Source organism: Artemia sp. Qi Xiang Cuo, chromosome 2 (genome assembly GCF_049724085.1).
Source record: "Artemia sp. Qi Xiang Cuo chromosome 2, ASM4972408v1, whole genome shotgun sequence".
Classification (NCBI taxonomy): domain Eukaryota; kingdom Metazoa; phylum Arthropoda; class Branchiopoda; order Anostraca; family Artemiidae; genus Artemia; species Artemia sp. Qi Xiang Cuo.
The window spans coordinates 41083127-41110490 of NC_142795.1; the positions used below are offsets into that span (position 1 = coordinate 41083127).

General features: G+C 34.6%; 1 protein-coding gene across 2 annotated transcripts; it reads left to right on the forward strand.

Moving 5' to 3' along the window:
- LOC148955236 (uncharacterized) lies at positions 1–27364 on the forward strand. 2 transcript variants are annotated; one of them, XM_089101119.1, is made up of 5 exons: positions 1–223; positions 9051–9206; positions 11830–11937; positions 23666–24031; positions 25388–27364. In XM_089101119.1, exons 1-5 carry the CDS (start codon positions 142–144, stop codon positions 25480–25482), a joined length of 807 nt encoding a protein of 268 aa, XP_088957245.1. In that variant the 5' UTR covers positions 1–141; the 3' UTR covers positions 25483–27364. The 2 variants fall into 2 exon arrangements, with proteins under 2 accessions (XP_088957245.1, XP_088957250.1); XM_089101124.1 differs by lacking the exon at positions 9051–9206.

Below are 27364 nucleotides of genomic sequence, written 5' to 3' on the forward strand. Positions count from 1 at the left end.
AACGCTGCCACAGTGCAGAATTACGAAAACTGCTATTCGTCATCATTAAAATAGCATAAAATAGTATAAGTCAATCTTAAGTTTATTGTAGAAAATACACCCCTGTAATATTTGCCCATTTCAATATATAAGTATTACAAAATGAAGTTTTTTATTTGTTTATCAGCTCTTGTTCTGATGTCTTGGACAAGCTTGTGCACACCAGTTGAAAATTTTGAGAAAGGTAAGTGCCATAGGCTATGCTTAGTGATATGTATGAGTATGTGTATATATGGCAATCCAAGCTCATCAGTTTAAATTGCCATATCAGCCAGTTGTGTTTGAACTGTAAATATGGAGGCTCAAATGTCACACCATTGGCATGGACATAGGCAACAAATATTGTCTAGGGGGGGGCAGTCAATAGTGTGATGGAGGGCCTTTTATCAACTGCTTTTTCAGCCATATCTAATGTAAATTTGAAGGTCTAGGGGGTGGAAGCTGCCCCCCCACCCTACACCCATGACCATTGGACAGATTTGAAGGTAAAGTTCTACAAAATCATATTATTGAGTTAGGACAAAAGTGAATACACCATTCAATGCCCTTTTTTCATGCTGATTACGAATATAATAATCATTTCTATTGGAAATGAATTTCAGCCCCCCCCTATATATACCTAACCTAACCCTGAATTGGCATATATAGGGGGGGGGGGTGGAATTCATTTCTGATAGAAATGATTATTATATTTTTAATAAGCATAAAAAAAGGCATCAAATAGTGTAATCACTTTTGTCCTAACTCAATAATATGATTTTGTAGAACTTTACCGCCTTTTTTTATGCTGATTACAAATATAATAATCATTTCTATCAGAAATGAATTTATGCCCCCCCCCCTATATATCCCAATTCAGGGTTAGGTTAGGTATATATAGGGGGGGGCTGAAATTCATTTCCGATAGAAATGCTTATTATATTTGTAATCAGCATAAAAAAAGGCATCAAATGATGTATTCACTTTATTCCTAACTCAATAATATGATTTGATAGAACTTTACCAAGTTGAATATAGGCCTAGCTTGACATTGATCTAATGATTTTTGCCTTGAGATTCTTCAAAACCCCTCCCTAACCACAATGACAGAAGCCAGATGGCTTTTTAAATTATTTGGCCCTTGGTCATGACAGAACAACAGCTGGACAGCTGAATTTTGACATGGAATACCTTTCATCCCTAAAGGCTCTGATGAAATTGTGGAGACATGCACAATGGGTAGCCTGCTCAGGAGTGCATCAAACAAACAACAACAACAAGTCCCAAACACAAGCAGTACCCTATTCTTGTTATTATTATTTTTGGTAAAATTTTAGTTTTTTTTTCTATTTCATAAAGTGGTTCAGGTCTAGGCAAAGTTCTAATGGTAATATTGCAGCTTAATGGCTCTTCTGAAGGAAACACCATGAAATAAAAATAGTAGGCCTAGGCTAGTCAGTAAAATTTTAGAAAAGCTATGGTAAAATTCTACTTTAGTTACTTTTGGCTATCTTTGAAAGGGATTAGTCTAGGAAAAGGAAACTTTAAGAGGTGGATCTACAGACTAAAGTATGTCCTGGGAGGGAAGGTATTTTGAAGTAGCCTACCTACCTTAACTCCTTAAGGATGTTCTTTTACTCATCATTGTACTAAGATCTTACTTCTTGTGCTGTTCTTTTGCAAACATCTTTCATCATTGTGCTCTGATCAGCAGTCTAAGAACAATGATGAGTATATCATCAAAGTTCTCTCATCATTGTTCTATGTGGCAGAAAAAGACATTCTTCACACTTTTTGCTAATGTCAGTGAGCTGTAAGATCTAAGAACAAAGATGAACAAAAGAATATATATTTGCAGAAAGATGTGAGATCTTAGATGCAGAAAAAGATCTTATGTAAGATCTTACAGCAGAAGAAGATCTTAGAGCTCTTCTCTCTCTAAAGGGCACTGACCTTTGATCACCTTTAAAATTATTGATGTTATAAACGTGAAACCTTGCAAAATAGATCTTCTGTTTAAATGAAGTACAAAAAAGTATTTTCAGCTTCAAAACTTTGCTGAATCCCAATTTATGAGGTCTTAAAGATCTGCAAATAGCCTACATTTCCCAAATTTAGAAAAAAAACTCATTGATATGGCATAAAATTCTACTCAAATAACTGGAATTACATTTTTCTGAACTAGAACCAGATAAAAAGAATTAGTAAAATTCCAGACAAGCTACTTTTAGAGAGAGCTAACATAGTAGCTTGGTAATGTCTTCCCAGATTATGTGTTTGGCCTTGGATTCATTGCTGAAAGTTTCATTTTCTTAACCTAACCCCTTTCCAACACAGCAAAACAGCTTATCTAGAATTTCACCAAGTAGTTGTGTACTATTAGATGCCCTATGCTTATTTTATGTTCTTGCCAAATATCACAATTGTTTTTCTGACAATGTACTCCCCCATCCAATAGTCCTAGAATACAGGCTATAATAAATTAAAACAAAAGAACTTCAAACATCAACTGTGGAGCTTCACAAGGAAAAATCCTTAGATTACACCAAGCTGCAATTTAAGATAGAACAAAGTACTATTCTAAACAAACACTTTTTCCATCTTGGAAACTATATAAGCTAGGTGAAAAAAAGTTCAGCTACCAATTTAGACCCTGAATCCCCTGGAAAGTTATTTTGAACTACTTACCTCTACCCTTTCCATCTCCAAAGGATACTGACCTTTGACAATCTTCATGGGTGAGTTTGGGGCAGTTTATGTTACTGACCTATGAATAAGGTGAACATACCACTCAGTGGTATGGTCATTTTTATGCTCTTTCTGAAAATAATAATTGCTTTACTCAGAAATTCAATTTTAAGCCTTTTACAGACCCTCAAAGATGATAATTTTTTCTCTTATTTTTTGCTAAATAAAAGGGTTGAAAACAACAATTTTTACTTCATTATTTTGTCATAGTCAGTTCAATTTACAGGTAAACTGGTTTAAACTATAGTTATGCTAACAACATTATATAAAAAGGCATTGAGTAATATATCCACCTTATTTGCAGGTCAGTAATATACACTGCTTCAAATTGACCTCTTTATGTTGCAAAAGTGCAACCTTAAGAAATAGATTTAGCCTAGGCTTCTACTTAAATCAGGCACAAGGAAAGTGTTTTGAGCCTCATATCTTTGCTCAGTCCTGACTTAAAAGGTGTAAAAGATTCTAGAATATATTTCTTAAGGTTGGGAAAAAAATCTTGTTATAGCACAAAATCCAACTGAAGTAAAAGGTTTTTTTTTTTGTCAAAATTTAGTAACCTGTAATATTTTCCTTAGAAATAAGGGAAGGATAGAGATAGCAGCTTAGCAATATCCCAGGGTATATATTTTAAGCTCTAGATTTATTCCTGAAATATTCCCCTAGACTAGAAATTAACCAAAAATGGCAAAAGAATGAACTTCTGATTTTATAATCAGAGGGTGTTTCTATTAATTCAATAATTGTATTTCCTTGCATTATTATTCACACTTTTCAAGTAATATTTTTATCCAGTGTTAAAATAAATCACTAAAGCCAAACTGGATCTCATCAAGTCAAGAATAGAAGAATCCTGTATTAATGAAGAACACATGATGTGTAACAAGATCAAAAACAATGGAAAAATACATTATATATATATATATATATATATATATATATATATATATATATATATATATATATATATATATATATATATATATATATATATATATATATATATATATATATATATATATATATATATATATATATATATATATATATATATATATATATATATATATATATATATATATATATATATATTGGACTATCAGGGCAGGGGATGGGGTCAGGGTCAGAAAAACAACCATATAGGGGAGAAAAGGGTGAAACTGTACATTTTGAGGATTTTAAACCCTACAAGGCAAATTTCTAATACAAATTTCCTTTTTACACAAATATATAACTCTATTATTAAATTTTATTGGTGATTTTTTTCAATGACATTCATCGAGTCGTTTCTTGGAGAAACCCAAGAATGTGTGACCTCTTCCAGTGTCCAAAGTTGCCCCAAACAGGGGGTGACTTTGTAAATACATGGGACATTCCCAGACTTTTGCTAATCAATGCTTGTAATAATAGATTCAGATAGCATTACATTTAATTCAGATAATATAGAAGTTAAATGCAACATTACATTTATGTTATGGGAAATTTGGCCAAATACAAGGGCTTTGGCTGTTTGCTCAGTTCCTCCTACTGAAGGTCAGTTTCTGCACAATCGTGACATTCAGGGAAGATGAAATTCCCACCAGACTTGCACAGGTACTGTAGTGTATTTTTTCTGCTCTGTCAATTATTTCTTCAGTTTCACCAAGATAGTAAACAGCAGAGTTTTGCTTCTTTCCCACCATAAACCTTACAAGCACAAAATTTCTACAAAATAATTCTTCATCAATCTCAAACTTGTTAATACTTCTTCTATGTAGACTTTTCATCCAACTTGTAGTTCAGCAGCATATCTATGTCTGAAATACCATCTCTAGTTTTGTCAGCATTGAATGAATTGATTAAATGCATTCATCCCATTGCCTGGAATCCTTACCATTTAAAAATTGCATATAAAGTTAGGTAGGCTATTCTTTTTATTTGAATTTTTTTTCTAAATGGATTTAAAAACAAACATATCCTAAAATATTTTCATGACCCCCACTTTCCACTGCTATTCTGGTGTCCTCCCCCTGAGAAATTTTATATGGGTGCCCTTGATAGACTCCAGACGCTCTAAAGCTAAGTTGAATATTTTTTGGTTTGTATACCTGCTGAAAACACTGCCAAGTTGATCTGCAATATTATCAATCTTCATGAGCTGATCAGGATGGTTGAGCATCCATTCATGCATCATTATCTCTATTGTAGTGAGCTTTTCGTGGTCCAAAACCAGGTCTGTCCAGGGACTAAGGCTTGTGACTTGTATGTAGGGGAAATGTAAGGAATATAGCTCATTCGGTTTAGCAAGGCCCAGAGATTTAGGACTAATATGCCTCCATAGTTGTGTGTGCTTTTGAAAATGTTTTAGAAATGCATCAGTTTTCAATAGCCAGCATCTAAGGCACTACCTTTTGTGCCAGTAGGTGCACCAGAGACTATACACTTTTTAAAGTGAACACCCAGATTGAACACCCAGACTCAAATAGGGTGGAATTAAACATCTGTTGCACTAACAGCATAATATGCTATTGATTGTTCACTTCTTTCAGCAGGGGTCAGTCAAATGACTTGCTTAGCACCTATAAGAGCTATCCCTTTCTTAGGTTTCTGCACAGCTGTAAGGCAGGTTTGGTTAATATTCCACATAACATGGGCTTCTTATTTCTCATTTCCCAAGAAAAAATTTATTTACTGATTATTTACTTAAAACTTGTGTTTGTAGGCTGAGACCATGGAGCTCTTGACCATTAACAGAAGTCAAAAAATGACTGAAAAAAATAGAGATGAATGACCAAAAATTGGAATGGGCCTGAATTCTTCCCATGTTGGCTAATGCAGCCTGTCTATTGATTTATATTAACATGACTAATTGTTTTTTTTTTTTTTTACTAAATTGTCAGAAATGGGGTTTATAAGATATCTCCAGTCTTCAGAAGTATGGAGGACTATAATAGAATTAAAATAATTACATATTTTTTCTTTTAGACTTTAGAGACTTCTATATTGAAATTTTGTGTCCATGTAGCCTTTCTTCCTACTGTTTACAGGTTCTGCTAAGTTAAAATTTCCCATAAGAGAATGAGAGTATATATGCTACTATCAAGAATGGGATCAGTATTGTCTTTTATAGAATGAAAAAAAAATGTTCTACCTTAAAAGCATTTTGAAGGAAATGGAAAGATCTTGCTTCTGTAAAAAAAAAAATATTCTAAGTTTGTTGCTGAGCCCAGGCATATATGGTAATGTTGTAGAATTTTCTTCTTTTTTTTTAGGTTGACTGAAGGATGGGGAATGAAATCATTGTTGCTTTTTTTGCCCTGTTCAATCTTTGTTCTATATAAGCTTATCATTAATTTCAACGGGGTAAACATTATAGAATAAAGTATCTTCTGTGTAATTTAGCTCGGAAACTGCATAAATGTAAAAAAAAAATCTTAAAATTACATCAATCAAAGAATTAACCACGCCTCTTTACATAGAAAGAACGTGGTGATGGTTTGCAGAGAAATGCAAATAACTATTGTTGTGCGTGGTTTTCCTTTATATAGAAACTTAAAGTTTGCGAACCTTTTTTAGAATTAGGACATCCTTGAAAGGAAGCTTCCCTGTTTCTTCAACCTCCTACTTGAACTGTGGCTTGATATTAAAAGTATTCGGATGCACTAAAAATTTATTCAAAGATTATGCCCATGGTCCCAAATGGACAAAACATCATCAACAAAGCAGGTCTAGAGATAATGTTTCTGTGGGAAACTATTCAAAGTAGGACTTTCTGCAAAATTCATATAGAAAAATCCCAAATTGGGAGATTAAATGTTCCCATTGGTAAATCCTCAATATGACGAAAAAACTTGTCTCTCAGCCTGAAATACGGAAACTTTGTCAAACAAGAGTCATAATAGTGTTAATTTCTTAATTAGACCAATCGAAATTATCTTTCACTTTTCTTTATAAAGCTTGTTTCCATTTTTGTATGTCACAAAAAGCTTACGTAAAAATTGCATCAAGGCTTACTAAAAAACGCACTACTGAACTAATTATACTTCGATTTTGTAACTTTTTACTAAGGCGGAATGAGATTTTATGTGTTCTTAGAAAAGTTTGAAAATGTTGGCCAAAAACTTCCCCAGTCTTGTAGCTGGGGAACTATAGATTGATATGATAGGCAAAATGGAATATCCTTTTTTTGGATTTTGGGAAGTACATAAAACATGGAACAGAACAATCTTGGGGGTAAACTTTTCTGAAAATTTGTAAGGGGTTATTAGTCCTTATCTTTTAAAGTTTCAATTTGTTTTCTTAATTTGTGTGTCTTTATCTGTAGGGTCAGTTTTGAATTCTTTTTAGATAATTATGTTTGAAAAAGGTCCTTCCTAATCTATTTTTATCATGATCTGTCTTGTCGACAACAACAGCTGTTTGTCGTTTTGTTTCCATCGCGTTTTTTTTTTTCTTTTTTTTTTTAAGTGATATATAGTCGGCTTGGTCTAAGAACCTATTTATATAATTTTAAGTTTATAGTCATATGTTTTTAGTCATTTAGAGGATCATTTTTAGAAACAATGAGAAGAGTTTGAAAGAAATGTTGTTTTATGTTAATATTTTTAAAGCTGTATCTTCTTTTTGTTATTTTTTATGTTTTAAATAAAAGTTCAAATAGGGATAAAATCCTTTTAATAGACAGTGACAATGATAACAGTGATAGAAATTCACAAAAATACCAGATATTTCGGTCAAATATGCAGTGACCGTCATCAGTAGTAAAGTAGTGAAATTATCTGTATTTTTATGTTTTGTTTTGGAAATAGCATCCAAGATACATATCTATAATAAACGAATATAAAATAAGGAATTTGCCATGTTTTGAAATATAAAATCATTTTTGTCTTGCAATAAAACTTAAAACTCCTGTTCTTTTGCTTTCATTATGATTTGTTTCTTTTTTATCTGCAACACTAGACTGTTATTTAATTTTAAAAATAGGTTGAAAAATACATTAATGTTTTTCTTGTTGTATTTCGTTTGGTTGGCTTTTATTTATTTTTATTTTTTAGTGACTATTTATTTGTTGGTTCAATACAAACAGCCTAAAGTAGAGCGGCTGTAAGGCTTGTAGCTTATAAGATATTTAAGGAAAATATGGGTCAGCAACGGGAGGAATATACTATTTTACCAGAATTGCCATTGATATTTGAATATTGGGAAATTTTATTTTATAGTGAATATGACTTGTTTTATTGATCGCTTTCAAGTATAATTTTTTTATATTTAATTTTAGACTACGGGGGAGTCCCTTTCCCTGATTTTGTGGGACTATAAAAATGGTGGCTTCTTGAAAAATAACTCGTGTTGAAGATAGTCGTTGCTGAAAGAGACAAGGCTTTCAGAGTTTTGGATTAGCTTTATCACAGATTTTTAATAATCATAAGAAAATCAGTCTCACATTCTATTTTATTTTTGTTTTACTTCAGCATAGGAAGATATTCTATACAAGTTGTTGTCATTACGGCAGGGCTATGGAGTCGGTCAACTTTACCACCAATTCTGACTGTAACTCCTGAAACTTTAAACATAATTGCTTCAATTCCCAATATTTTCTTCAAAGAAGTAAGAACTCCGACTCAGACATTCCTGCTAATCTACTGCAGAAATTAATGAGAGAGCTTGATATTAATGAGAGAAGTGCAGAAAAGTAATATTTTAGGCTAATTATAGTCGATGATTAGCCTGCAATATTAATTTTGTTTATTATTGCCAAGTTATAGTTATATTTAGGACTATTTGGCTTTACTCTAACCTTTATGTGTTTCTATAACTCCTACTTCATAGGGTCTTACATTATTTCTGTTACTCCGACTCCATTCAGCAAGAGTGCTTTTCTTTGAATAGCTTTGATGAGCTATTTATCAACTCTTGAGGTTTAATTCGGCTGTTCATTTGTTTTATGGATTAGTTTGATTGGGGTTTGGTTCTAATAATTCTACATGCTAAAACAGAAAATGAAGACATTCTCTACATGCTAGGCCAAAAAATAAAAGATAATGGTTAAAGCCTCAAAGTATGCTCCAAACACATAAGATTGATCTAGTGCAAAATTTGCGGGCAGGACCGAAGATATACTTCAAACAGAGTTTTTCTTATCCCAAATATAGCTAGCAGATCTCTATGTTAGGAGGGACTTCCTTTGTTTGCTGTTATTTCTAAGGATATGATTATAATGTTTGCGTATCTGCGTTTCTAGTGTGGGTGCAGTACATTACACAATAAAAAAACAATGTACAAATCATTGACATATTAATTTTGTATAGTGTGTGCCGACTTTGGAAATTCAAGCTGTGTTAACTGTTTGGAAAATCCTTCCAACCTAACGTGCAAATATGTAGTTCAAGATGGTAAATCAACTTGCAGAGATATTAATGCTCCGTTGGTTACAAATGCTACATCCATTACAGATACTGAGTACTGTAAGTTCTTCTTGAGCTTATTGGCTAATAAGCTTATAACTTTAATTTACAATTTTAACCATGCTTTTATCTTATTAGTCTCTTCTTTTTTGCTTCATACTTTTGTCTTTTTAAAGAATATTTTTAATTAATCAAAAGAATGAGCTAAGCTTGCTTATTGTTTGTGACTTTACTTTTGTCTCGCTTCTGTTTTCTGGCCTGTTTTTGTATCGTTTAAAAATACCATCGTGAAATGATTGGATTAAGAATATTCTGTAAGTGTATGAGAAAAAGGGTGAAGACTCGGAAGAAATTATCCTTTTCAATAATGAACTTGCGCTTAAAATCAATTGATTCGGTGTAAAACGTAGAATAGACAAGAGACAGGTTCTTTTTGCAATGGGAAAAAGTTTGGAAGAATAGCATTAGGAGTCAAGGCAGTCTGGAGTCAGACTAAATCAATTTTTTCGTTATCTGATATCACCACTTCATCCCCATTTATTCGTAATTTAAACAAATTAGTCTTCTTAACATCTAATTTCGTCTCAAAACCTCCTAAAATTTAATCATTTTGCTGACTTTTTATCTAAAATATCTTAATCATGTGCCTAATTTAATCATAGGAGGGCTTTGCCTTCATATTTAAACCATTTGATACCATGTCTTTCTGTAGACTTTGATGTGTTTCTTGGGATTAAGTCCTTCAAAAAATATGTATGTTTGGACAAAAGACTAATCCCAGCTAAACTCAAAAATTCCACATCACGCCAAAAGACCTTGCTTCTGACCCAAAGCAATATTATTCTGGCTCAATGTTCTAATAACTTGAACATACTTATTTGGTATAAAAACTCAACTACCACTTAACTCCACTACCTTAAATTTAACCACCATCAACTGGACCACCAAACAACTTAACCAATCGGAATGCAACAACCGTATCTTAAATTCAACCACCACATAACTCAGATCTTTTTCAATTTTCATCCCGTGAGAGGTTTTTTTAATATATTGTTTTAAAAAAGGAGCAAAAAAAGAAACATTGCAATTGGTGCCATTTTTCAAGGGCAAAACACGACTCAAAGAAAGAAAAACTCGACTCCAGAGAGCAAAATGTGTTTGTGCAATTCGTTTTTATTTTTCTGTTATTTTTCATAAAATCCTTAGCAACTGTAAAAGTTTTTATCTTTTTAATTTATTTAAGCTTCTACCAGACCACAAGCACTGAGAGAAAAGAATAAAACTTTCCTAAAGTCAACAATATTCTTTTATGGCAGAAAGCTCTAAAAGTTAAGGGAAAAGACACGTCTTTATGGGTATTTTTACATTCAGAGCATCTTTTTCGTAATTGCTTTCAGATATTTCATTTTTTTTTTCCTGAGGGTACGTTTGAACGCATCTTGAAAAACTGTTGAGCAAATATTTTATGTTTTGAAATTTTCCGACCCTGTTATTGAGCAGCCTGTGATGCCACCAGACGTTGAGCAGTAATGCCACGCTTTAGAGTTCATCAAAGATCTTCTAAAGACTTAAATGAGCGCAAATTAACATACGATTAAGAGCATTGTGGAAACTCTCCGTGGCATTCGTATTTTTTGCCCCAAGCTGCCTGAGGCCAACACAGCTACACACGCCCTCCATCCCAAACTATTCAAAGCATCCCTCTTAATACCGTCCTAAGAAGTTCCCGTTTCCCTTAAGTTTTTCCTTGCCGCATCATCCCATCCCAACCAGGGGCGAAATTTTTTTTCTGGCACTAGACGGTTGCCCGAAAAGAACGATCTTTGGCAAATTTCGTCCTTCATCCGCCGAACATGCCCTAACTCTCTCAACCTTTCTCTCTTTACACCGCTAAAGCGGGATTAAGCAACATTTTTCTTACAGCCTGCTGTTTGAGGTACGGTACGTTAGCCGGGTACCCAAAACAATCCATAGGTAATTTCTCTGGACAACATCTAGCTAAAAATAAATAAAATTAAACATTAAAGCAATAAAACTATAATTTTAATGAAAGCAAATTGCACTGTAAAAATACTTGCACAGTTACACATGGCGTATGAAACCAAGAGAAGAAAGGAAATAATAAATGAAAAATTAAAACAAATAGGTGAGAAAACGAGGATTTTGTCAGCCAGTAGTTTTGTGCAAATTATTTGCACAAAACTACTGTCGATTGAAAATTTTTACTGAATATTAAAACTTTGCCTTAAACTTAATTTGAAGTCCAAAAGTTTTGTTCTTAAGTAGAATAGCTTAAAAATAACTCCTCAAATATTTCTATAATTTACTCATAATAAAATTGTGTCTTATAGATCGATCAGACATTGGTTAAAAAAAGGTTTTTTACTAGGATGTCTCTGACTTTTTTCTTTCTTTATTATCTTTAGATTAAATGTACATTAGGACCTGATTCAAAACATGGATTTCAAGTATTTTTTTTCTTCAAGTAACATTTTTCAAATTTAAAAAGTTCTCTTTTAACTTGAACTGGTAAATCCATAATTTTAGCATAAACCAAGGCTAATCTTTATTTTTCATCAATTTGGTTTACGAAAGATTTACCAATGTGCTCACAAATTAAAATCAGGAAGAACACTCTTTAGGTGAAATGAATTTGCATTTGTCATCATTTCGGTGTTTTTAGGTGATTCAGCTGATGAACGTATTCCAGAAAGTTTGTACGACTCTAATCAGGTTTTAGGAGACATTGGCGTGCTGAGTGTGCCAGAAGACCAAGTAGAAAATGCTGATGGTAAGGCAAAATGATGTCAAGTAAAATTAATATATGTTATGCATCGAACGTTTTGTGTAACATTGCAATGTTGTTGAAAATGTCGAGGTAATATAAAAAATAACCAATTCGTAGTTATTGCATTATAATGGGCCACGACGTTCCTTTTTTCTTGAACAAAGTAGTAAAAATGAAATCACTTTTGTGTGATGACTGCGGCAATAACTCAACTCGTTGAAGTCAAATCTCAGTAAACTGAACCTCTGTTCAATCCAATCCCAGTTGAACTCAGTCCCGTTCATCTCAACCTCCAGCTAACTCAATTCTCGTTTAATTTGACCCCGTGCAACTCAACCTTCATTTGACACAACCCCTATTTAATTCAACTTTCGTGTAAGTCAACTTCGATTCGAATAAACTCCATGCAGCTCAGCTCCTTGCAGTTATATTCTTCCTAATGGAGGAAATTTAGAGGTTAAGTTTACGATTATCTGAAAATTCATTAAATTTGCGTGAAGTACCTCTCATAGAAAGTTTGAAAATGCGGCCATAATGCACTTTTTGTGGCATTAGACACCTCCTCTAAATCGTTGCTTTACTGTATAAAATGGAAGAACTCTGCACTCTCCCGTGCCGTAATCACCTTGCAACCTAAAAAAAGGCAATAGATCTTCAAGTTTTCATTCGAATGAACACTCTTTCAATAAAAAACCTTAAACGCTCTTCTGGGAAAACAAGGAATTTCCTATTTTGCAGATAGTGCCTTTAGGGTTCGCATGCATATTGACTTTCATCGCGTAATTTTCATCAAAATTTTACACGTTTTTGGAGGAGGTAAACCGTTTTTTAAATTATGCATATTTTAATGTGCAAATAGCTTGTAATGAGTAGATTTAAAATCTAATTAATTTGGTTAATTAGAATTAGCATAAATACTAGATTTTTGTTGCATATATTGTAATCAAAACTTCGTTCTTTAGGGTTTTGGTTTCGATTGACAAGGGTTGATCTTTGCTTCAGTTGATTATTACGACACATTTGATTCATAGCTTAATTAAATGTGAGGAAACACTCTCCCCTTCAATCCCTGCTTTTTTCCATTCAAGTTTTATGTTCGTATAATAATGCGTTGAGAATGATAACCATTTCTGAATAAGTATTCCCCTTGAAATGTTTGTCCACGGGGGGGGGGGGGGTCTGAAATATCAAAGTAAAATTTTAATGTCATCACTTCTACGGTCTTCAAGGGGACTTCTTTGACAAAATAGATAAAACGGATAACTCCCCCTACCTCTCTGCCTTTTGTGTAGGTTAACATGCAAATTTACTATTTTAAGTTATACTTCAAATATTTACACTATAAGAAGGAAGCCATCTACCCGCAGAAACTATATTTGTCCAAAAAAATGGGAATGAAAGGAGATTAGGGATATAATCCTAGCTTATCCTTCCAATCTTCTGTAATTATCTGATGTTTTGCTGAATGTTAGAAAATGTCGGCATAAAAAAAAAAAAATCAGTCTTCAGTCACCCCTTCCCCCGCCCACAGAAAGATAAGTTTACAACGATCATTTATGTCTTATAGACTGTGTGTATATTTAAGAACAAATGTGACATCGCTGGTCCTTTTAAGCTTGGAAGTTTGATTGAATGTTTTTCAGTTATTCTAAATCGACTGGACATATCAGAGTTTTCAGCTTGATAACATGTTGACCCTCTTTGGCTCAAAATTGTTTTCTCGCGCCTCTTTGCTGTGACACTATCTCTTTTTCTTATTATAAAGGGTGTTAGAACTCTTATTTCCGTTCGAAAGAGCCTTCTCCCAATATTTTAGACCTTTGGCTCAATGTCATCACCCCTGAAAAAAAAGAGATCGCCTTTTTTTTAGATAGAAGCTCTAATTGGTTCTCTCATATGCTGAATTTGCTTGTTGTAATTCTCTTCAAGATCACTCTCTTCTTTGGGGGTGGGGCATGGGTATCCCTTTTGCAAAAGTAAGGCAAGTTTTCACAGGAATTAAAACGAATTGAGGGACTACTTATTTAACATACTTTAACTTACAACTACTCAAAGGACCAAAAATTACTTTTAAAGAAACCCGAAACAAAGAGAAATTCAGATAGACGATCATAAAAATTATAGAGATAGTAGATGCTATTATAAATGAATAAATAAGTCTTAAAACAAACAAAAATTACTACAAAAAGTAGTTTGGCTACTGACCTTTTCCCCCTTCTCTAACCGTGAAGTAATAAAGCTTGTTGCGTCATTTGTGTCTATTGAAAACTGTATGTATCTTGGACACTGTAATTTAGTTTTTCAAAATATCAACGAAGAATAAATATAGAATCACTATAATAATCAAGACGACTGGAAAAAACTAATGAAAATAACCTGAATATTTGATATATAGTAATATTATTTCTTGGAATTCAAAATTTTATTTCACTGCAATTTCTATTTTTTAATGTTGTAAATATAAAAGAAGCATTTGTAGTATATTTGGTTTTCAGTAAAGCGCAAATGACGCAACAAGCTTTAGTCTTTTACGGTTCGGGGAGGAGGAAACGGGCAGAAAGGAGGAAACCAAACTACTTTTTGCAGTAGTTTTTTCTCGTTTTAAGTTTGACCTGAACATTGAACTTAATTTTTACTTGTTTTAAGATTTAGTTATTGCTCTATATTAGTACCAGGATTGTTTAGAGATCCTGGATCAAACATGCCCTCTTTTCTTGATATCCCACCCTACGTCCCTTTTTCCCCAAATGCATCCGATGGAAATTTTGAGATAGCAATTTTGTTCAAGATAGTCCAACGATCAGATAACAAAAGCTTCGGGGTCAATACAACCCCATAGAACCTTGGGCGAAGGGTTGTAAATTATGCCCCGGGGGCAGATAAAGTTTTTTTGGAAGAGATGGTCGTAAAAACTTTGGAAGGGGCTCAATGATTAGATATTGAAAATTCTAGTTCCCTTTTAAGTGTAAAAGGTGGTTGGATGGCAACTAGCCCCCCCTCCCGCACCCTCTTTTCCTCAAATGCATCAGATCGAATTTATGAGACAGTCATTTTGTTCAAAATAGACCAAAGATTACATAACAAAAACTCCTAGGTTTACACAACCCAGCAGAATCCGGGGACAAGTGTTGTAAGTTATACCGTGGGGGTATATAAGGTGTTTTTGGAAGGGGTGGTCGTATCAACTTCAGAAGGGGCTTATTCGATTGGAAATAGAAAGTTCGGTTTTGTTTTTAAGAGTCAAAAGGGACCGGAGGGCAACTAGCCCGCTTCCCCCCTGCCCTCTATTCCCCAAATGCATCCGATCGAATTTTTGAGATAGCCATTTTGTTTGAAAGAGATCAAAGATTTTATAACAAAAACTTCGGAGTTGACACAACCCCCCAGAGCCCGGGGGCATGTAAGGTTTTTTATGGAAGGGATGGTCATATGAACTTTGGAGGGGTCTTATTTGGTTAGAAATCGAAAGTTCTAATTCCATTTAAGAGCCAAAAGTGATCACAAGGTATCTAGCCCCTCCCACGTCTTTTTCTCCAAATGAATTAGGTCAAAGTTTGTAGATAGCCATTTTGTTCAAAATAGTCCATGTATCATATATCAATGCATTCGGGGTTCTTCCCTATTTTAAGAGCCAAAAGTGGTCAAAGGGTAACAACTTCCCCTCCCCACGCCCCCTTTTCCCCAAATGCATCCGATCGAAAATTTGAGATAGCCATTTTGTTCAATTTAGTCCAAAGATCGTATAACAATGACTTTGGGGTTGATACAACCCCCAGAGCCCTGGGGCAAGAGTTGTAAGCTATTCCCCAGGACCTATAAGGTTTTTATGGAAGAGGTGGAGGGTCATTTGATTGGAAATTCTATTTCCCTTTTAAAGAACTGAAAGTGATCGGAGGGTAAATAGCTCCCCCTCCCACGCCCTCTTTTTCCCGAATGTATCCAATCTAACTTTTGAGGTAACCATTTCGTTCAAAATAGTCCAAAGATCGTGTAACAATGCCTTCGGGACGGACACAATCTCCAGATCCCGGGGAAAGAGTTGTAAATTATGCCTCAGGAGCATATCAGTTTTTTTATGGACGTGATGGTCTTATAAACTTTGGAGGAATTATATTTGATTGAAAATCAAAAGTTTTAGTTCTTTTTTAATAACCAGAAGTGCTCGGAGGGAAACTAGCCCCCCCCACGGCCCCATTTCCCCAAATGCATCGGATTAAAATTTTAGAGATAGCCAATTTGTTCAAATAGTCCAAATGTCAAATAACTATGGTTCCGATTTTGACACACCTTCCTCCAGCCCCCAGGGAAAGGGTTGTAAATTATGTTAATTACCCACGGTTAACATATAAAGTTTTTATGGAAGGCCTGGTCGTATAAACTTCGGAGGAGGCTCATTCGATTGGAAATTGAAATCTCTTTTGCCCTTTTTTATGAGTCGAAAGTGATTAGAGGGTAATCAGTCTCTCCCATCCCCTCGAGTGCTTTTTTCTTTGAATACACCCGATTAAAATTCGGAAATAGCCATTTTGTTGAAAATTTTCAAAAATTCAAATAATTATAACTTAGTCGTGGGGTTGAAAAATCCCCGTAGCCCACACGGCAAGGTTCATTCGATTGGAAACTGAAACCTCTATTTTTTTTTTTAAGAGTAAACAGTGATCAAAGGGCTAACAATCCCCCTCCCTCCTACCCCTTTTTTCCAAAGGTATCTGGTCAAAATTTTGAGATATCCATTCTGTTCAAAATAGTCCAAAGGTCAAATAACTGCTTCCAGGATTGAACCCCACTCCCAGCCCCCGGGGAAATTGCTGTGAGTTATGCAAATTGCTTATTGCTACTTTGATACTTTGTTTACTTCGATACTTTCTTTACTTTGATACTAGTTTAGATACTTTGATGAAACTTTGATGCTGAAAAAAAGTTCGATTTTTCGAAAAGTTCGAAAAAACAATCATAGAAAACGAATATACAACAGGTACTAACATAAATGAATAAATAAATCTTAAATCGAGTAAAACCTAAATTGAGCATGCAAATCAAGCTTAAAATGAACAAAAATGACTACAAACAAGATTTTGGCTACTGCCCCCTTCCCTCACGACATGAAAATAAAGTCTATTGCGTCATTGGCGCTTTACTGAAAACTATATGTGTCTTGAATAGTCTTGGAAAGAACTGATAAAATTAAACTAAATATTTGATATATAATGATATTAATTGCTGAAAGCTCATCAGCTCAAGATATTATTTCACTGCAATTTTCATTTTATTTTCAATGTTCTAATAAGTGCAAAAGAGAATATTTGTAATGTAATTCGTTTTAGTAAAGTGCCAAATACGCATCGTGCTTTAGACTTTTACACTTAGGGAAACGGGCAGCAGCCAAACTCTTGTTTGTAGTGAAAACTATAGATGTCTTGAGCAGTCTTGGAAAGAACTGATAAAATTAAACTGAATATTTGATATATAACGATATTGATTGCTGAAAGCTCATCAGTTCATGATTTTATTTCACTGTAATTTTCATTTTATTTTCAATGTTGCAATAAGAACAAAAGAAAATATTTGTAACATAATTCGTTGTCAGTGAAGTACCAATGACACAATAGGCTGTAGACTTTTACCATTAGGGAAGGGGACAGTAGCATATCCAATTTAAGTTTTACTCGTTTTAAGATTTGTTTATTCATTTATATTAGAACCTGTTGTGTGTTCGTTTGCTATGATTGTTAATTTAATTTCTGTTCGTTTGGGTTTTATTTATTCTTTAGTAGTAAGACATTTATTTAGTTTTACTCGTTTTAAGATTTTTTTTATTCATTTATATACCTCTTGTATCTTTGTGTGCTATGCTTGTTTATTTAATTTCTGGTCGTTTTGAGTTTCAATCATTATAGATTTTTATCTCTGCTAATTTTAAGTTTAATATGTCCTTTACTTTTCTTTGAAAAACTTTGTTTCGGATTTTTTTTTTAATTAATTTTATTAAAGATTCATTTTCTGTTTAAATCATCATCAACTGTTTCATTTTTAAACAATTTGACACAGTATTTACGAATGTATCTAAAGATATAGAATGAAGTGATCTTCCCGTTTGTATTGACTGATGGATTTTTTAGCGTTTTGTTTGATTTGATGGTGAAACAAAATCTAAGAAAATAATCAGACAAACTTGGGTATTCATTCTCATTACGCTCTCTCCAGACTGGTCGCCGAAGATGGCTTAAGCTTTTGAGTATAAAAAGTAGGGAAGAGAATTTCGCAACCGAACCTGTGAACAAAAATGTAATTAATTCATGTTTTTGATAAAACTTCTCTTGTGAATTATTTATAATATTGAAACCTGCAATTTTGCAACCTATCCTGTGAATAAACCGTGAATAATTCCTCTCGTTGATAAGACTTGTGAATGCTTCGACTTAAGGTGACCCACTAATCTATTTAACTTTTTTAAAATAGTGAATATTTAATTTTTTGGCAACTGATTAGTAAACACTAAACCAGATTACTGGTACTTTTCTCGTTATTGTTGACTATTTTGAATTTATTGTGAAACAATTTCTAATTAGTGTTCGAATTTGTGATTTTGAGTAGCTCAAATGTTTGGAAAAAAGGAGCCTCCAAAACAACCTCCTGATAGGGATATGAGTAAGTCACCATTTCAACCATCTTCGAAAGCCCTTGCTAGAACCCCCCCCTAAAGCTGCGAATATACCAGCGACCTCTCTGAAGAGTATTCATACCCTAAACATGGATACCACCCAATGTCCATCCCCCTCAACAACTGATACTAAAAAAGATGAAGAAGGCTTTAAGATAGTAAACTCGGCTAAGCGTAGAAGACAGAGAACAAAAACCCCACCAGATTCAGCAATAATACATCAAACTGATACCACGAACAACTCTTCAAGAAATCCAGCCGATTTCCCGGTAATTATTCAACTAGTTCCCCAATCTGATAATTGCTTGTTTACCAACCGTGATCTACCAAAGTTGTGAGTTTCCCTCTTCAAGACCATTCTTTGCAACTTTAATATGAATATAAACAGATCAGGATCCCTAGATATCCTTTTGAACGATCCCACATCAGTGAAAAAGGTAATGGAGCCAAAAAGTGTTGAAAATGTTGTTGTCACAGCCCACCTGTGGTCCCCAAGCCCAATAAAGACAAAGATAGTGCTCTACAATATCCCTATATCATTTCTAAACTCGGACCTGATGGAAGCATTGATGAATGGAAAAGGTGAATGCATTCCGGTCTCTAGTGTTCATACCCTTGGTCGTGAAACCACTGAAACCTCAAAATTGAAAACTGTGTTGTTTGAGCTTCAAAGACAATTTAATATTGACAAAGTGTTCCTCTTTGGCCAACAAAAATCTTTCAAGCCTTACAAAGAAAAGCCATTACAGTGTATTAAATGTCTAAAGCTTGGTCACTCAGATAAATACTGTAGAGAGGATTCCAACATTTGTAAGATTTGCCTTGGCAAGGACCATAATGAGTCAAACTGTTAATTTGACCCAATATGTACTAATTGTAAGGGCAAACACCAGTCCCTAGATAAAGGAAGCTGTCCCAAATATAAACAAAGGGCAGGGATACTAAGAATAGCAAAAGAGCAACAACTTCCAATCCCTTTTGTAGCAATGCAAGTCCAAAGGACACCAAGAGTCCCCCGTCCCCCAACAGGCCTCAGGCAACCAACAGCCCCTGAACCACCAACAGGCCCCAGGCAGCCAGCAGCCCCCAGGACACCAAGAGTTCCCAATGCTTCCCCTCGTGTTGAAAGTTTTCAGAATAATCTCATCCGAGACAAAACTAATGCATGGTTCCCCTTGATAGCAAGTGCCCCCCAAAAAAACCTGAAAAACCACCTTTCGAAAAATCCTACGCAAGGAAAGACATCAAAACCGACAAAGCTACCTGGAATTACTCCCCACAGATTTCACACAGTTTCTCCAAATGCTTTGGAAGATGAATCAAACGTGTACTTTAAATTAGCCAGCTTTACAGTTACCTCTATGCTCATCTCCCAATTAGAGTTACCCAATCAGTTGAAATGCATTATTCTGAAGAATTTGGCAAAAACTCACTTTGGCGAGACCATAGTTTCCGAAGCAGAAATTCAAATTGAGAGTGTTTTAAGCCAACATAGGCTGATTGAGTCACAATCAGAACGCCTGACGACTATTTAATGTGTGACTTTTCGTTTTTAACTAATTTATCCCTTTCCAATAGCATTGTTTTTAATTATCCCGATATAGATGATAATCAGCATGCCAACCCTATAAGCAGCCCCCCTGGTACCTTAACAAATGCTAGTTGTAAATACCTTGATTTTTTCGATTTTGCTACTAATGTGAAGCCAAAACTAGTAAATAATAATTCCCTTAATGTTCTTTGTTTCAACATCAGAAGCATCCGGGATAAGTGGCTCAAGTTTAAAGATTTAATTTCATTTAATGGTGTCTGCCCTTTCGATGTAATAGGATTAACTGAGACATGGCTTTCAGATAATGATGATACTAGTGATTTTTTACTCCCTGGTTACCAAATAATCCATATGCACAGGAGATTGACAAAGTGTCCTGGTGGTATCTCACTTTACATCCGTTCGAATGTAAATTTTACCAGGCTATCAGAGTGCGAATCTATTTTCTCTACACAACTAAATCTCAGATGTATTTATTCAATAATTGTAAACATAGTTATCGGCCAAAATTCCTATATACTCTCCTTATTTTATAGACCTCCTCCATTTCCAACCTCATGTTTTTGTAATCTGTTTGATGATTTTTCTAATTTTATTAACCTACCCCATAAAAAGGCAATAGTTCTTGGGGACTTTAATTGCAACCTACTCAATGTTGGTAAAAATATTGAATCTGACACTTTTTTTGAATCGGTAACCGCGAGTGGTCTTCTACCCACAATTTTTTTACCCAGTAGAGTCGATCCTGTGAGATCAACTTCAAAATTAATTGACAACATTTTTGTATCCACTTCCCTGGGAAATGACCTGTCCTCAAATATAGTATTTTCGGATCTGTCAGACCATTTTCCTATTTACTTGTCTCTACCTTCGCAACCACTACCTCTACGGTCTAGAATTAATATCCCAACACCTACTCGAAACTACAGTTCTGCAAATATAAACCATTTCATCGATTGCCTAAGAACCACTGACTGGTCCGATGTCTTAAATTGTCACGAGGTAAATTCTGCCACAAATGGTTTTGCGCAAAGGCTAAGCGAGATTATCCATTCAACTTTTCCTATTCGTAAACCTAACCGGAAAAATATCCCTATTTGCCCCTGGATGTCACATAGCCTCATTGTCTCCTCATATCGTAAAAACAAATTATATAAGTTAGCCTGTAAGACCCGTAGTGATATTGACCTATCTAATTATAAACATTATAAAAACTTATACACTAAACTCATCCGTGAAGCGAAGAAAAATTATTATTATACAAAAATTCTCAATTGCAAAGGAAATCTGAAAAAGATATGGTCCACCATTAATGATATACTTTCAAAAAATAGAAAATCAAAGTCTATACCTATTCGCCTTAAAGACACAAATGGTAGATTACTTGACCCTTTACAAGCACCTGATGCATTTAATAATTATTTTTTGAATGTTCCTCATACTGACTCCCGCTCCTCCTCACAGGCTGTATTCCCTTGCTTCAATTTTAGATCCTTGTTTTTCTGCCCAACTGATAGCAATGAGGTACTTAAAATCATCGGTTCTCTCCCTAATAGTTTTACTCCTGACTGTCTTGGATTAAGTAAAAAGCTCCTGAAGACCATATCTCCTTTTGTTTGCGAGCCCATCAAGCACATTGTCAACCTATCTTTAACCCACGGAGTTTTCCCTGATTTACTAAAGTCAGCCATTGTTATTCCAGTTCTTAAAAAGGGCGATCCAACTGAGATAGGTAATTATCGTCCAATCTCAATTCTTCCTGTTATATCCAAAGTGCTCGATAGAATCATCTTCAGACGTCTGTCTCCCTTTCTGTTTGACAGTCAGCATTCCGTATCCTTGATTTCTCCTCACCAATATGGCTTTAGGCCGAACTTCTCAACTTCTCATGCTCTAATTGACGCCACACAGTTCATACGCTCACAACTCGACCTTAAAAAAACTGTATTGGGCTTATTTTTGGATTTTTCTAAGGCCTTTGACATGGTCTATCATAGTATTTTAATAAGTAAATTAAATAGTTACGGTATTCGTGGTGTTCCCCTCTCTTGGTTTGATTCTTATCTATCTGGAAGGGTACAGAGTGTGAGCCTGGGTGGAGTATCCTCTCAGCCCTTACCTGTTCGGAGGGGTGTCCCGCAAGGCTCCGTTCTGGGCCCTATTTTATTTCTCCTGTATATCAATGATCTTGTTATAGACCTGGGCCCTTCAGTGTATCCTGTATTATTTGCTGATGACAGCAACTTCTTCATCACTGGCACCAATCTACCATTGGCAGTAACCTCTGCCCAAGTCCTTCTGAACAGAGTCCAGGCGTGGTGCCTAACGAATAACATGACCATTAATAGCAAAAAAAGTCAAATAGTGTTATTCAGAACCCCCTACAACAAAGACGTTATTCAACCTGCTCTTGGTCTCAGGTACTCCTCCGACATCATCCCGCAAGTGGAGGTTGCCAAGTTTCTTGGTGTATTTATTGACTCATGCTTGTCATTCTCTAATCATATTTCTTACATAACAGCAATAATTTTGAGACAAGTAGCTATGATTAACCGTGTGAATTATTTTCTTCCTCCTGACATCCTAGTTACCCTCTATTATTCCTTTATTTTTCCTTACCTTTCTTATTGCGGATCAGTTTGGGGAAATACAAAACGGTCCTTCATTAAAAAACTCAAATTTGACCAAAACAGCGCCATTAAATCAGTTTTTCGGCTTCCCCGTATATATCCAACTCGTGATTTGTATTCAGATTTTGGCATAGCTCCACTTGATCAAATCATACAAAAACTAAATTTATCGCTTGCTTACTCTGCTTTCCACAATAATCTTCCACCTCAACTCCTAACCTATTATAATATTAATAATTTGGAAGCCCATTGTCTCCGTTCATCCAATAGAGCCTTTAAAATTCCTAAATGCGTTTCAAGTGCTGCCCAGCAATCTCCCATTTACAAATCTATTATTCAATGGAACAAAATTCCCTCCAGTGTTGAACTAGCCACAAGTTTCTGCAAGTTGTATAAAAATGTAACAAAACTTGATGGTATAATTTAATATTTCCATTTTTAACAAATTTGCTCTAATTAGCCATGTTTTATTCTTCTATTTTTTTTTCTCTTTCGGTGTTACTTTAATTTTTTTTTCTCTTGGTCCTTAACAAGTTATCTTCTAGGATCTTTATTGTTATTAATGTTTGTGTTATGTTTTTATTCGAATAAATTGAATTGAATTGAATTGAATTGAAGACTTCAGTGTTAGAATTTTAGTCGGTGTGCCAAATGAATACTTAGATACCTTGACCAGGTTTACATGTAATACGCTTATCTTGTGTCGTAGTTTTTAAAGAAGGAGAAAAATGATCAGCAATCAATATACTGATCTACTTTTAGACATTTTATTATTTGTTAACACCTTGGCGTCGAAAATTCACTCGCCTTGACAAACAACAGTTTGTTGTTCGTTTTTTCCTCTATTCAAGACTGTGTAATTCATTTGGACATTTTGTTGTTTTTTAGGTGCCATAAATGCTATAGTTTCAAAGGATAATACTACTACTGAGCCACCTAGTACAACGGATGCGCCAATGACTTCAGTTGCCCCGAATACTACAGCTATCCCGACGACTTCAATTGTCCCGAATACTACAGTTACCCCGACGACTTCAGTTGCTCCAAGCCCTACAACAACAAGTCCAGCCAATACTACAACTTCCGATATCCCCATAACCACAACAGTAACTTCAAGTACTTCGGTTCCAACTACTGCAACCAGTACTTTAATTCCACCCACAACAGTAACTACAGTTTCACCTGCTACCAGTACTTCAGCGAAGCCCTCTCCTGCTCCGATTCCACGCAGTTTTGACGCTGCTAGCTTTTTTGGTAAATAGTCTTATGTTTTCTCATTCTTCTGCTTTAGATGTGAAGGATCTGACAGTAATATGTATACTAGCAAAAGAGATGACCCCACCAGCTTTAGGCCTTCCAGTGAATTCGCAATCAAACTATTCTAGCTAGGAACACGAAATTCTTGCAGAATAATATTGTAAGCATGATGATACAAGTTTTTTTTAAGAATAATAGTTCTTAAAAAAAAACTGGAAATCTTACCCCATGGTAAAAATGGATCAAAGCCCAAGCTGCCTAAGGTAGGAGTGGAGGGAAGGGACGTCAGGCTATATTTGCAAGGGTCGAAGGCCTGAGGTGATAATCGGCGTAGTCGCAAAGCCCGAGCAAGGGGAGGAAAGTGGCAATTAACTGATGTTTAGCTAGCTAAAGAGCCTACCGATGGCCAAAGCCCAAGCTGCCGACCTTAGCGCGTGAAGGGAGGGGTTGAAGGTGGTATCAGGCTGTATTCCGAGAGGTGAAAGTTCGATTTCAGACAAACCGCTTTAAAGAAGAAGGCTTTTGCTTTGCATAAGCAGTATTTTGAGTTTCTGGGCCCGGCTGCTGATATTCCTCCTCTCAGTTTGTAGATCCAAGAAATTAATAGTTGAAAAACACATTTCTTTTCTAAATAAATATTTCATACGGCAGCACCTTTAGTCAGCATAAATCTAAAATTCGTACTGAATATAAAAAAAGAGTGTTGTAAACCTCTATCATTATCTCGTGCACTTAAATGCTAACGATTCCGCTTATCAGGGTAGAACAGTAACCAATTAAAATATTATGACTCATTCACTTTTTACACTGTTTCGTGGCTGTTAGTCTTGTTATCAGTTACGAAATTATCTTATCCAAAGCAGCAAGGAAAAGAAAACTTATCTTAGTAAGCCGCGCAGGCATAAATACGAGGGGGGCCATTCTTTTACTTATCTTTGTGCTGAGATGTTACAGCTTTTGACAAAGATCGCTTAAAAATGAAATCTTAGCACTAAGATCTTATATCTTATAGCGTTCTTTTGCTAACTTATTTCATCATTCTGCTCTGATGAGCGGTCTAAGAACAATGTTGAGTATATCATCAAAGTTCTCTCATCATTGTTCTATATGGAAGAAAGATGGCGTCCTTCACACTTTTTGCTAACATCAGGGAGCTGTAAGGTCTTAGAATAAAGATGAGTTAAAAGAACGGAAATCTTTGCAGATAGATGTGAGATCTTAGAAGTAAGATCTTTTCGCAAAAGAACGGGCCTACGCTTAGTATGAATAAAGTTAAAAGAATCTCTAGTGTTATTATAGATGGTGCTATTTCTTCGTGAATTAGTTCAAAATTATTACTGTTTTATTCTCTAGGTGGCATTGTCTTAGGCTTGGGCCTCATTGGAGCTGTTTTTTTTGGAATGAAGATATATAGACGCACTATTGAAAGAAGCTATCATACGCTGTAAGTTAATAAGTGTTGTGAAAATTGGCATGTAAACTGCACCATAGGTTTAGTTTTGCAGCACCTGCCAAAAGCCATTTTTTTCCTTTTCTTTGTGATTATTACTGTGACAATCTTTATGTTGTGAACTTTGATTTTGTTTTGTGGAAACCTGTGCCTTTTGCGTAGTATTTAGGTTAGTTAATGTGAAAATTTTTGATATATGCATGAGTTATTGTAAAAACATAAGCCTTGTTTTCATTTATTTAGTTTCTTATTTTATTTCTAATTTTTTCCGTCGGAATCTCTTTAAAGAGCTCAGATTTATTGTCCGACCATCATGGATCGCCTGAGGAATTTAGAACTAGAGACTATGACAACAAAAGAAGAATTGTGAAGCGGAATAGTTGTTATGCGAATCTTAAACTCGACAGCTTTTGTTTACAATTATAAAAATCGGTGCTATTTTCAACTATTAATATGTTTCTTGAATAACAAAATCTCTCTTTAGATCTGAATTTTTATAAGCCTTAGACTTAATGGTGCCTTGGGATAAATGTTTTTCGCGTTAAATTTAAAATCGGTACTGGTTTCCATTCAGTGACTTTTAGATAAATAATGCATTACCATTGACTCTGTTTGTATAGCACAATGGAAATATTCTTGCTGGTACTACAGGTAAAATTATGTTGTAATTACAATTCGCAAAAGTAAGGCAATACAATGAGTGTTTTTCAAATTCCACCCCCTTTCCCTTCCCTCCGTGCAGATACAGATATTATAAATTGTGCTAATTCAGTAATCAAGTAATATTCATTTCTTGTCCGCGATTAAAATTAAGATGAGACAATGGTATAATAAGTCACTTTTTTTCTGATTTTTGCTGTTTTGAATAAAAGGTATAAGTGCTGAAAATACTTACAAACTATGCCATTGTACAATGCATTATTTATTTTCAAATGTTTATCATTCCTTTAGTCAGTGTATTAAAATGTGGACTGTTATCGAAAAGTTAAATTTTTCCACCTTTCTCACACTATATGTAGTTGTATTTATTTAGTAGGCTTGGTTGTCAATATTAAGGTAAAAACAGCGGGAATAATTCATAAGCCAAAATTTATGTTTCTTAATTATTTTGTTTTACTTGGATTTTACGACGCTAGCACTATGTGTGCTTAGAATAAACCTTTGATGTAAGCAGTAATTTATCTTGGTGAGGGGGAGGGAATAGGTATCAATACCTTAGAGAGAAAAAAATCTTTCAATTTTTGACTCGTTTCATTGACAGTCAAGCTTTAGGATGTGACTTCTCATCCCTTTTGGCTATGCATGTGGAACAAATAGTCGTGTTTTAGCTTTTCGATGGTAGTACATGCTTTATTTGCTATCTTTGAAACTTGGCCTTAGTAAGGCCTATATTTTATGATGACTGACTTAATATCTGGGTCATCTTTTGCTCTCTGTGTAATCGGTAATTAGATGTGGTTAAAACCTTATGTTAATCAAGCTTTAGTGTTTCCCACCTCTTTTCCTTATATTAATATTTGTTTTTGTTCTTCCTGTCTTTAATTTTAGTTTTGACGTTAACTTCTGAGATATATCTCGTTTATTTTATTTTCTCACTTATTTTTATTTAATTTGTTTCACCTTCTGTTAGAGTTTGCATAAATGTCTGGCATTTACTTCCTCCTTTTGCAATATACTAGATACTGTCATTCTTCCTATTAATTCCACTATATTTCATTTTTCTCTTTATTCTGTTATTTTGTTAAGCTCTCTGGGAAACCTTTGGTCGCTAATTGGTAGGGTTTCGGTATAGAAGCTATATTTTGTTTCATGAGTTTTGATTAAGCGGTAGAAAAAGCCTTCTCTTAGTTTTGTTTGAATAAACGCTATATTTATCCTTG